Below are 12,641 nucleotides of genomic sequence, written 5' to 3'. Positions count from 1 at the left end.
GGAGTTTGGCAAGAGAGTGTGTGGGTCTTGGTTTTTCAGAGGGTAGGACCGCAAGGAAAAGTCAAGATAAAATAGCTGTCTTTAAATATCTAGTGAGCAGGGGCGCCTGAGTGGCTCAGTGGGTTAAGGCCTCTGCCTTCGGCTCAGGTCATGATCTCGGGGTCCTGGGATCGAGCCCCACATCGGGCTCTCTGCTCGGCGGGGAGCCTGCTTCCCCCCTCTCTCTGCCTGTCTCTCTGACTACTTGTGGTCTCTGTCTCTCTCTGCACCAAATAAATAAAAAAAAAAAAAAAAGAAAGAAAAATCATGCATAAATATCTAGTGAGCAGTCATGTAGAAGAGAGACTGGACACAATGTGTGGCCAAGGTAGAAGCTATGAGAGTCTGATCTGACTTCGTGTAAGGAAGGGCATCTAACAGCACCATTCATAACAGCTAACATTTGAGTGCTTACGTTTCTGCTGCAAGCCTCATCACACTGCTGACCCATATCAAGCTTGAAGTCACACAAGTCCACCCCTGTCTCTCTCACTCCTGGACCATGTACCTCAGGCTGTAAAGAAGCTGTGTGTCCAGAAGCCCCAGAGGATTCCTAGTAACCGACACTGCCCAGGCTGGCCCCAGCTCACAGAGGTTCATGTAGGCTCACACTGTCCAGAGGCACAAGCTAAAGGCCCTGTGGCCCAGATTCAGCATAGAGTCAAGGCCAGGTGCACCAGAAGGTTCATGTGCTAGTCTTGAAGGCTATACAAGTGCCCAGAAATACCCATGTCCTCATCTACCAGAACAAGTTTGCTAGGCTGTGGGTTAAAAAGAAGGCCGAAAGGGGTGCCTGGGTGGCTCAGTGTGTTAAGCCTCTGCCTTTGGCTCGGGTAATGGTCTCAGGGTCCTGGGATCGAGCCCCGCATCGGGCTCTATGCTCGGCGGGGAGCCTGCTTCCCCCTCTCTCTCTGCCTGCCTCTCTGCCTACTTATAATCTCTCTCTCTGTCAAATAATAAATAAAATCTTAACCAAAAAAGAAAAGAAAAAAAGAAGGCCCAAGAACTCCATGCAGCTGTTCTGAATTCTGAAGCCTTGTCTGATTCATGCAGCTTTTACAAAGGCGAAGTGGTCACTTCCTAATCCTTCTCATCTCTTTTGTGCCTTATCTGCTTCACTCAAGGGCTGAGGTATCAAAATCTGAAGATCAAAGGAAGAAACTTGCTTTTTTAAAAGTTAACTTCGTCCTGACACTAGATTAGCAGTAAAATAAATGACAGTCTTCTTAGTCACAAAATTGCCAACATCACCCTCAGACAGGGCACGCTGTACTCCATTTCAGGAGCTGCAATGGGGCAACTTTTAAAAGTGACAATGAGGTCACTGAACTGTGACACAGGCCACATATCCAGCTTCTAGAAACGTCAGAGGGAGTTCCACTCGGGATGTGATGTTAGGTCAGTTTGGAAGATACCCTGAAACCCAGGCCCAGTCTCAGTCCGGGCAAGATGACTTCATGCAAATTCTGAGATTTCACAGTTTTGAAAGCCTCTATGATGAAGTAACACCAATAATATTAATATTAAATGCCCTTTATTAACAGTCGCTAGTGTTAATAGCAAAATGTCTTTTACTGTGCACACACCAGGGTCCAGCCATTCTATTCTACAGTTACTACATTTTCCACATTTGGTCCTTCCAACGAATAAAACGGGCTCCATTAGGCAGAAGACATGAACAGACATTTCTCCAAAGAAGACATCCAAATGGCCTACAGACACATGAAAATTTGTTCAACATCACTCGGCATCAGGGAAATACAAATCAAAACCACAGTGAGATACCACCTCACACCAGTCAGAATGGCTACAATTAACCAGTCAGGAAACAACAAGTGTTGGCGAGGATGTGGAGAAAGGGGAACCCTCCTACACCGTTGTTGGGAATGCAAGCTTGTGCAGCCACTTTGAAAAACAGCACGGAGGTTCTTCAAAAAGTTGAAAATAGAGCTACCCTATGACCCAGCAATCACACTACTGGGTATTTACCCTAAAGATACAAATGTAGTGATCCGAAGGGGCATGGGCACCCCAATGTTTATAGCAGCAATGTCTACAATAGCCAAACTATGGAAAGAGCCTAGATGTCCATCAACAGATGAATGGATAAAGAAGATGTGCGATAGATATATATATACTGCATAGTATTTCATCATATATCTACATGATGGAATACTATGCAGCCATCAAAACCCCTGAAATCTTGCCATTTGCAATGATGTGGATGGAACTAGAGGGTATTATGCTAAGCGAAATAAGTTAATCAGAGAAAGACAATTATCATATGATCTCTCTGATATGAGGAATTTTGAGAGGCAGGGCAGGGGATCATGTGGGGAAGGGACGGGAAAATGAAACAAGATGGGACCAGGGAGGGAGACAAGCCATAAGAGATTCTTAATCTCGGGAAACAAACTGAGGATTGCTGGGGGGTAGGGGGAGAAAGGGATGGAGTGCCTGGGTGATGGACACTGGGGAGGGTATGTGCTATGGTGAGTGGTGTGAATTGTGTAAGACTGATGATTCACAGACCTATACCCCTGAAACAAGTAATATATTACATGTTAATAAAAAAAAAAAAGACAGGGGTGCCTGAGTGGCTCAGTGGGTTAAAGCCTCTGCCTTCAGCTCAGGTCATGATCTCAGGGTCCTGGGATTGAGCCCCGCATTGGGCTCTCTGCTCAGCGGGGAGCCTGCTTCCCGGCTCCCCTCTCTGCCTGCCTCTCTGCCTATTTGTGATCTCTGTCTGTCAAATAAATAAACAAAATCTTAAAAAAAAAATAGGCCCCATTATCTCTATTCAAGAAGTAGTCCCACAGAGGTGCCTGGGTGGCTCAGGCAGTCAAGTGGCTGCCTTTGGCTCAGGTCATGATCCCAGCCAGGGTCCTGGGATGGAGCCCCACATGGGGCTCTCTGCTTGGCAGGTAGCCTGCTTCTTCCTCTCCCTCTGTCTGACACTCTGCCTACTTGTGCTCTCTCTGTCAAATAAATAAGTAAAATAAAATCTTAAAAAAAAAAAAAAAAGAAGAAGAAGTAGCCCCAGAAGTTGAGGATCTCACCTTAAGGCTATACTGTTATTAAACAGTGCTGGTCCACTAGGGGGGCACAGTCAATTAAGTGCCCAACTCTTGGTTTTGGATCAGGGCATGAACTCAGGGTCCCGAGATGGAGCCCTATGTCAGGGTCCACGCTCAGTACAGAGTCTGCTTAAAACTCTCTGCCCCTACCTCTCCCACCCTTTCTCTATCTAAAATAAATAAATCTTTTATAAAAACAAAAACAAAAAAATACCAAAAACAACAAAAAAACCCCGCATATTGCAGTGAGGCTCTAAATTTAGGTCTGGTGGCTCTAAAGCTCTTTCCACTACAGAACACTACTCACACTTCCCAGAGCCCTCTAGGGTCTTGAGTCTAGCCCAGCAGAGTCAAAATCTGAACTGAGATGGTTTTACGCTGAGCCCCTGGGCCCTCCCTCAAGTTTCTCCACCTGAAGAAGGAAGATCATGATAGAATCTGTCTTAACATAGTCTGAGTATCTTATAAACAGCAGAAATTTGTTTCTCACAGTTCTAGAGTCCAAGATCAAGGTGCTGGTGGATTCGGTGTCTCTTGAGAGCCTGCCTCCTAGATGGCTGGCTTTTGGCTATAACCTCACATGACAGGAGCAGGGATGGCAGGGCGGGGCGGCAGCTCGCTTTCTGAGGTCTCTTATAAGGATGCAAATCCCAATGGCTCTACCCTCTCGACCTAATCACCTCCCAAAGGCCCCACCTCCTAATACAATCACCTTGGGGGTTACAAGGTCAATATATAAGCTCTGGGGGGCGCACAAGCATTCAGTCCATAGCCATACCCATCTACAGGGTGCTAGGAGTGTTTGTTCAGATAATCCACATAAAGCGTTTAGCTCGGGGTCTGCACGTAGTTAAGTGCCCATGCCTGGCCAGTGCCTGGCCACTGTTACTTCCACAGACCCTCAGATCAGCTTTCTGCCAGAGGGGCACAGACTGCAGACACTTATCTCCTCTGAAAATTTTACAGAACACACTTCTTTCCCTGATGTAAAGAGTAGATTTATTGTGGCAGAAAAGAGAGCCAGCTAGCTGTCAATGGACTTAGACCTAGGTCTGAATTTTGGCCCTGCCCATTCACTCACTACAGGTCTTCCAGCAGGATCCTTCATCCCTCTGAGCCTCTCTTTCCCCATCTGTGAAATGGGAAGTAGGGTTGGTAATTTGCATACTTTCATAAGAACCTAGGTGTACAGATGTCACGCAATGACAGCTACTCTGATTACTGAAAGTGACTACTCTAAGTACTCACTATGTCATGACTTTTTCCTGTCCTCCTTCCCAACTATAGAGGAAATCTGCTAGAGGTCCAGACCATTATTTTGATGCAACTGGCTCTAAAAATAACATTACCTCACCCCTTCAAATTGACGGAGAATATGAACACACACAAGTGTGATTAGCCAGCTCTAAGCATCTAAGAGATGGCATGAATTAAGTAATGAGATATCAAGCTTGACAGCTGCACTATCTGGAGAAAAGGTCTACTTAGAAATTCTGTGCAGTACGTTCGGTACACTGAACAGTTTCCATATCTGAATCAGAATACTGCCATGCAAGGTGAATCCTGACCTATGTATTAAAGCTAAAGCACATGGAATTAAGTATCATAGAATTCTAACTTTGATTTATTTTTACTCTCATGGCATTCGGTTTGTTTTAAAAAGACACATACAGTGCTCGCTTCGGCAGCACATATACTAAAAAAAAGACACATACATACACAAGCCAGGTAATCACAAAAACAAAACAAAACAAACCCCTGAAACCTGTCAATTAAAACCAGTACTCCTTTGTTTCCCTACTAATTCTGTTTCCAAAACCACGATGGATTTTTATTGTACTCACTTGTTACGTGTCCCACATGCTAAAAATTTGCAGCACTCTTTCCATCTTTGGTTACTGTGCCAAACAAATATGCTTTGGATTAATGCTGAAATTTGCTTACCGATCTTTTGAGGAAAAGTGTTCACCTGTTTAACATATCCTGATACCTGGCTTAACCACTTAGATGCTGGACACTTGGGCCTTAAATTCTTAAGTCTTCAGTTCAAAGGTGCATTGCACAACTCATAACTTCATTGACAAACCTGCGAATCTGACCATGTCCCAGAAGTAGCAATACTATAATGTGCCCTTGCTTTCCATTTGCCTTTTGTTGTAGAATTTGCAATGCTTCCCATCCATCTAGAAGCACTGAATATGGTTTAAAAAAAAAAAAGCACATATATCTACACTCTATGCAAATCCAACCAGAAAATTCTACCTGTTATCTTTTTATCCTGGTTTTTATAATTAGCCTGATTTAGTGGTAGTGGAAAACCCGAATACCACAGCTGAATACTCCAATATTTAGAAAACTGACACTCCTTGCTTTCACGATGGTGGCTAGCTGAAACTGGTAACAGACCTAGGTTTCTTCAGTTTGTACCCATGATTATGTTCTGTGCATACTGAACTCTCACCCATTTCCTGCTAATAGTGTTCTATCTAAACGACTTGAGAAGCCAGAGCTCCCCACCCCCACCCCACAGGAGGATGCTGGCACTGATCCAGTCCTTATTCTGTCCTGTTGCCACACAACAGAAGAGGGAATGGAGAGGGCAGCACTCATCCCCCAGCCTTCTGATGATGCCCAAATATTTGCCTTTCTTCAGCATAGTGTTCGGTGGCCCCAATAATCCCCTTGGCAGTTTTTCCTCCCTCCACTAGGGTGGCTCATCTAACAGTGTCCTTGTGGTCTAAAACACCCAGCATTTCAAGGCAACATCTGAATACTACTTGGTGCCTTTTCTGTTCCTCCTCCAAAAAGAAGGTATTCACCGATCTCAACAAAAATAACTTAAGAGGCACCGACGTGGCTCAGTCAGTTGAGCACTGGACTCTTGTTTTCCTCTCAAGTCATGATCTCTGGGAGTGTGATTGAGCCCCAAGCTGGGCTCCTGCTCAGTGCAGAGTCAACATGAGATTCTCTCTCTCTCTCTCTTCACTATCTCCTCCCCACACTCATGCACGTGCGCACGCGCTCTCTCTCTCAAATTAGTAAATACATTTTAAAAAAACAAACGCAGAAAGGGGCGCCTGGGTGGCTCAGTCGGTTGGGCTTTTGCTTTCTGCTCAGGTCATGATCCCAGGGTCCTGGGATTGAGCCCCACATCAGGCTCCCTGCTCCTGGGGGAGCCTGCTTCTCCCTCTCCCTCTGCCGCTCCCCCTGCTCTCTCAAATAAATAAATAAATGAATAATAAATGAAATCTTTAAGCAAAACAAAAAAACATACAAAAAACGACTTAAGAAAGAGTTATGTACAAAGATGTTGCTGTAGTGATGTTTATGATATAGAGACCCCCCATACAGCCTAAAGCTATGAGAGAAAGATTAAATAAATTTTGGTATATCCATATAATGGAATATTGGGAATATAACACAACGTTAAAAAAATGATGTCTTGTTTTTGTTTTTGTTTTTAGATTTTATTTATTTATTTGACACACAGAGAGAGATCACAAGTAGGCAGAGAGGCAGGCAGAGAGAGAGAGGGGGAAACAGGTTCCCCGTCGAGCAGAGAGCCCCATGTGGGGCTCGATCCCAGGACCCTGAGATCACGACCCCAGCCAAAGGCAGAAGCCCAACCCACTGAGCCACCCAGGCGCCCCTAAAAAATGATGTCTTAATGCCGTAAGAAAATGCTTATGCTAAAATTTTATTTTTAAGTAAAAGTTATCAAAATCTTATCTTAGTATGATCCAAAAATTACCTATAAAATATGGTACATTTTAGGGGCGCCTGGGTGGCTCAGTGGGTTAAAGCCTCTGCCTTCGGCTCAGGTCATGATCCCAGGGTCCTGGGATTGAGCCCCACATCGGGCTCTCTGCTCAGCAGGGAGCCTGCTTCCCCCTCTCTCTCTGCCTGCCTCTCTGCCTACTTGTGATCTCTGTCTGTCAAATAAATAAATAAAACCTTAAAAAAAATATGGTACATTTTAAACATGTGTTTTCTCTGAGTGATGGGGCTGTGAGTACTTTTTAACTGCTTTTCTCCTACATTTTTGTATTATCCACTATTTTTACTGGGGAAGGGTAAAAAAGAAATCATTGAAGGACTGAGAGTGTCAGAGCTAATCAGATAAAACATTTTGGCTTTTCTCATTCTGACCCTGTATTTTTTTTAAAACTAAGTCAGTTTGAGGTTGTCTCTGCCAGCTCAGTTGTCCTGTCCTATGGATTAACAGTGGACAGGATTCTGTATGTGGATGATGACAGCTGGCATTTGTTGAATAACTGCTATGTCCCAAGCAGGAATCTATGTTCTTAATATATACTATCTCATTTAATCCTCACATCAACCCAGCGAGCTAGTATGATTATTTCCATCTCATCACACAGAACTGAAGTAGAAAAGTAAAATAACCAGCCTGAGGCCATTCAGCTTCATTTCAAACTGAAGCCCTCTGAGTATGAATGGCTATACCATTAACAACACATCAGGTCCTCTCAGCATTTTATAAGGACTATTATTAGTTTCAAAATATTTGGGAAATGAGCTGACTCTCTAGGGTGCTACTTATGTGTGCTTCAAAGAATCAAAGCACCAAGGAGCAGGCAGAAGGAATCTCCCAGTTGATACTTTATGGAAATTCCACTGAAGGATTTTGGGCAAAGTCTATCTTATGGATGGACACGGCTACCTCAATGAGGTGAAGAAAATGTCACTTGTACCTTTTCTCCGTGACCTCAATCAAATGTTCATGTCCCCAAGGTGCAAGGCATAAGAGAAAGAACTGGATCAGCTATAATCAGACTTCCAACTTAATTGAAGAGATAAGACAACTAACACTCATGTAACAATCAGCACAAGGCAAAAAAACCCCAAACCAAAACCAAACCAGACCAAACCATAATTAAATCTTAACCATGTGGCAGAGTAGATAACTCATGTAGCAGTCACACGGAAAGAACTATCAGCTCTGAAGTGTCAGAACTTGAAAGGTACAAGAAACCACACTTGAAGATCACCTGGCCAACTCCAGTATCTCAAGATGAGAGCTAGTAACTTGACAATTACATAGCAGTAATGCAGAAATAAAATCAAGAAAATTAAAAAAAGAAAAAGAAAAAGAAAAGAAAAGCCTTCCAAGGATAAGCAGTGAGGTGACAGTACTTTTGATGGAAACAGTGGACAATGTTCCCGTATCCTGCCTTAGCAAAATCAGCCTGCCACAGGTCTGGTGTTTAGATTACAAGCTTGTGAAGAGTCCCTACACTAAGATTTATATTTTTAAAACAATTAGAAACTACTGAATTGTTTGTTTCATTCCACTCATTGTTTTTAAACATGAAGCACTTTATGAACCGTACTTTAACCTCGATATTACCAAACAGAAACACACCTACTCACACCAGCATTCCAGATGCTTATCTGAGAGAAGTGAGATCTGGCTGTCTTTAACACACCTCTGGTTTAGGTAGTAGACTCAGGTGTCTGATGTTGTAAACTGGTAGTAGGAATTATTTATTTGTCTAGCTTCGATGCCTCCACCCCAACATACTCTTATATTTTATTTAAAGCATCTAATACTCCGTTATAGTTGCTCACATAAAATCTATCAGTCATTAGAAAATAGGGATATGCTTAACTCTAAGTGGTTTAGAGAACCTAAATATGAACTGATTGAGCACTATCTTTTTTAATAAAAAGATAACGAAATCTCAAAAAGATACCCAAAAGATCCTAGGTGTAAAGTTATTAAAACTAGTTTTCACTGGGAAATTTTGGTAGTGAACACAACAGATGTGACTCAGGACATGTAAAATTTATTTTCAAAAATGTTAGTTCAGGGGCACCTGAGTGGCTCAGTGGGTTAAGCCTCTGCCTTCGGCTCAGGTCATGATCCCAGGGTCCTGGGATCGAGCCCCACATCGGGCTCTCTGCTCAGCAGGGAGCCTGCTTCTCCCTTCCTATCTGCCTGCCTCTCTGCCTACTTGTGATTTCTCTCTCTGTCAAATAAAAAAATAAATAATCTTTAAAAAAAAATGTTAGTTCAAATTTGAGAAAAGAAAACATGGTAGGATAATGAAAAGTTGATTTTGATGAATCCTTTTAAAGGTTTATAAGTAAGAGTCCTGGTCACTGAATTTAAATAACTAAGGTTTTTATTTTTGTAAAAAAATACAAACCACTTTAATTTCTGACACCAAACATATAGGCATAAAGTTGTATTTTCGTGTATTCTAAGGTAATAATCCCTGTGGGTTTGCCAGCTCAAATTAAGGCTCAAAATTATTTTTTTTCTATGCTTCCAATCCTAAGAGTATACTTTAGGGGTGCCTGGGTGGCTCAGTGGGTTGAGCCTCTGCCCTCAGCTTGGGTCATGATCTCAGGGTTTTAGGATTGAGCCCCGCATTGGGCTCTCTGCTCGGCGGGGAGCCTGTTTCCCCCATCTCTCTGCCTGCCTCTCTGCTTACTTGTGGTCTCTCTCAGTGTAAAAAAAAAAAAAAAGAGTGTACTTTAATTCCTCAAAAAGTACTTCAGGGGTGCCTGGGTGGCTCAGTCCTTAAGCGTCAGCCTTCTTCGGCTCAGGTCATGATCCCAGGATTCTGGTATCAAGCCCCACATCGGGCTCCCTGCTCAGGTGGAGGCTTGCTTCTCCCTCTCCCGCTCCCCCTGCTTCTATTCCCTCTCTCGCTGTCTCTCTCTCTCTCTGTCAAATAAATAAAATCTTTTAAAAAAAGTACTTCAAACGGTGTTATGCTCTCATAGACCATTTAAGCTAGCTGTAATACACAAAAACTCAATATAGTTCTCTTTCAATATATTTTAGCAATTTACATTGCAAACTGTCATACAATTTGTACGCGTGGATCAGAGAGGTAACTAAAATGTGGTTTCGAAAGAAGTAGAACGGGTTAATAAACCGTAAGTAATCAATATTAAACCCATAAAGAAAGTAATTTTCCAACAAGTCTCAGTAACAAAAATAAATACAAATTTAAGTGCTAAGTAGATGTCCTCCTTACAACCATTGCCAAATCCTCTGCGTGACTTCAAAGTTCCAGACAAGACTTTTAACTTTCAATCTAAACATTTCAGATCTACAAAATACAAGTATCAGAGTCACGTCCCACACCGATATTTCCCAAAGTCTGAGAGTCTAAACAGAGAAACAAAAAAGTTTGCCAAATATCAAGTTTTTACAGATAAACCCAAAACCTATACTAGCAATTTCTCAGTATCAGACATATGCAAATGATGTTGAATGCAATCATTAATTAGCAATGCATTCTACTTACTTTCCTTTTTGCCATTTATAAGCTTCATTAAAGACACCCAGAGAAGAGGTAACCAGTTGAATGAGGTTCGGTTCAGATAGGAGAAACCAGTTGTAAGCTTTATCTACAAATGTACATCTCACAATGTCCTGCAGGGAAGGTACTCATAGACTAACAACATATACAAGCTTTAGATTGTGAAATAACGCATTTCAGCTTTTTACGCCGCACATTACCATTAGAAACCCTCAACTCTACATCACTAGTTCCCGAAAAAAAAAAAAGAAAAAGAAAAAAAAAGAAAATCCACCTCCAATTCTCATTGGTCCACATAGTTCCGGCCCACATGGTATCAGTGGGTGTGTCGCTGCCAACAGGTCCTCTCATTGGCTGCGAAGAAAAAGCATTTAATAGGCTGTGATTTTGGGGGGTTGTCAAACTCCACGCCTCCAGGCCTGGCGCTTGCCAATAGACCCGTGGTACTGGCGGCTACTCTGCGATTCAAAGGACAAGGTGGCTGCCTGAGCGCCAACCCCAGAAAGACGAACTCTGAGAAGGAAAAGGGGCAAGGAGGGAGAGGGCGGCTCCAGCTGTCCCTCCAGCTCAACGCCTACTCCCGGACCCCGAGAAATGTTCTCACACGTGCATTTTCCCATCAGCAAATTAGAAAGGCTGGCAGTGCACTAGCCTTTTTTAGAGTCGTGACCGAGGGAGCAGCGCAGGGTCCGCATTCTATCGGCCCATTCTACAGACTGAAGCAAGCAAGTGTGAGGCTCAGGCGGCGATCTTTAGTGCCTGGCGCCCCTGGGGAAAGAATCAGTCCCGGGAGCCCCCTCCGTACACTCCCCCGACAGCGGGCGCTGAGGCGCACCGGGCGCGCAGCGGAGTCTGCCCCGCCGCTCCCGGGTGCCGGGCCCGCGGGATGCGCCTGCCTCGCGCCGGCGCTCCCCTCGCGAGGGACTTACGCGGCCTGTTCTTTCTCCCAGAGTCCATCCTCCTCCGCAGCCGGCATTTCTTGGCCGGGGAGTCGTGCTGAGGGGGCGGTGGCTGCGGCTGGAGCTCCGGCAAGAGCGGGAGGCGCGGGGGCGCCGCCTCGCCACCGCCCGCGGGGCCCCGGTTGCAGAGGCGCGGCGGCTGGACTGGCGGCGGGTGGAAGCCGTTGTGCAGCAGCCCGTTCACGGCGGCAGCGCCGGTGTCGGCGGGGGCCCCCGGGGCGTGCGTGGCCGAGTGCTCCGGCCGCCTGCCCCGGTCGCCCATGCCCGGGGCTGGTGCGGCGGCGCGCGGGCCCCGGTTCAGGCGGCCTCGCTGGAGGTCATTCTCGGGCGTCTTTATTTCCCCGGATCCTCCCTGCGGTTTCCGATTCAGCAGCCGCAGAGCCGGCGCCGGGGGATGGCGAGCCCGGCGCTCCTCCCCTTCTCCCACCGGCTCCCCCCGCTCCTCGGCGCTCTGCCCCCCGCGCGCCCGCCCCGCCGCGCCGGCCGGGAGCATGCCGGCTCCCGGCGCGGAATTCGGGATCCCCGCGGACCCCCAGCCGGGGCCCCCACAACCCGCCTCTCTCTGATCCCCGGGCCGCGCGACTTCAAACGCGGCTTCCTTGCCTCCCAGACCTGTCCCCGCTACTGAGCATGCCCAGTGCTGCCCGCCACCGCCACCGACGAGTTTCAACATGGGGACTGAAGTTCTCTGGGTTTGCAAAGAGATGGGCGGGTTGGGCTTTGTATCTCGGAGCAGCCGAGAGGGGACTGGGCGAGGCTGGCGCTAGAGGAGCAGGCTGTCTGGGGGAGGAATTACGGAGGAACACAAATATTTGTAGAGGTTTCAGGTTTGCTAATCCTGCCCGCAGTGGGCTAAACACCTTTGCAAGGTCATTCACGTTGTCCCCTCCGACACCCCTCCTCTCCGTGCTTTGTGAGTGTGCCTGTTTGGTTAAGTGACCAAACTACTCACAGGCCCGAGTGGAGGGAGGAGAACGATTATTTATAGAAAGGTAGGCCGATTTGGGAAGCGAAGGGAGTGAAATTTCTTTACTGGCACACATGCAGACACCATGTGCTTCCCTGGAGTTGTCTTTGCAGGGAGGAAACCTAGGAATACAGTGTAAGGACAGTGAAGGACACAGCTGCACACGGGATTAACCGGTGCTGGAAGAGACCAAGTAAACAGAAGCAGTCCCAAGCTATAAAAAGCGCTTTCCTCACCCAGAAAGGACTTCAAGAGACAATGTCATTCCATTTATAGAGGAAGGAGTTGCCTGTGTTTTAAG

At 45.7% G+C, this 12,641-nt stretch overlaps 1 protein-coding gene across 3 annotated transcripts in view; it reads right to left on the bottom strand.

The window, feature by feature from the left end:
• PANK1 (pantothenate kinase 1) overlaps positions 1-12,046 on the bottom strand; it is a gene marked incomplete at its 5' end in the record, with an annotated part of 57,511 nt that extends 45,465 nt beyond the window's left edge. The window contains 2 exons of one of the 3 annotated variants that reach the window (XM_080822437.1): positions 10,689-10,768; positions 11,344-11,402. In XM_080822437.1, the coding sequence (XP_080678563.1) occupies positions 10,689-10,701 (13 nt within the window). Of the gene's footprint in view, positions 1-10,399; positions 10,643-10,688; positions 10,769-11,343 lie in introns of those variants that run through there. The other 2 variants (XM_080822435.1, XM_080822436.1) reach the window with 2 other exon arrangements.
• Positions 12,047-12,641: the final 595 nt, after the last annotated feature.

The sequence above is a fragment of the Martes martes genome (assembly GCF_963455335.1).
Source record: "Martes martes genome assembly, chromosome: 14".
Lineage (NCBI taxonomy): Eukaryota > Metazoa > Chordata > Mammalia > Carnivora > Mustelidae > Martes > Martes martes.
This window is presented reverse-complemented; position numbering and strand designations above follow the sequence as displayed.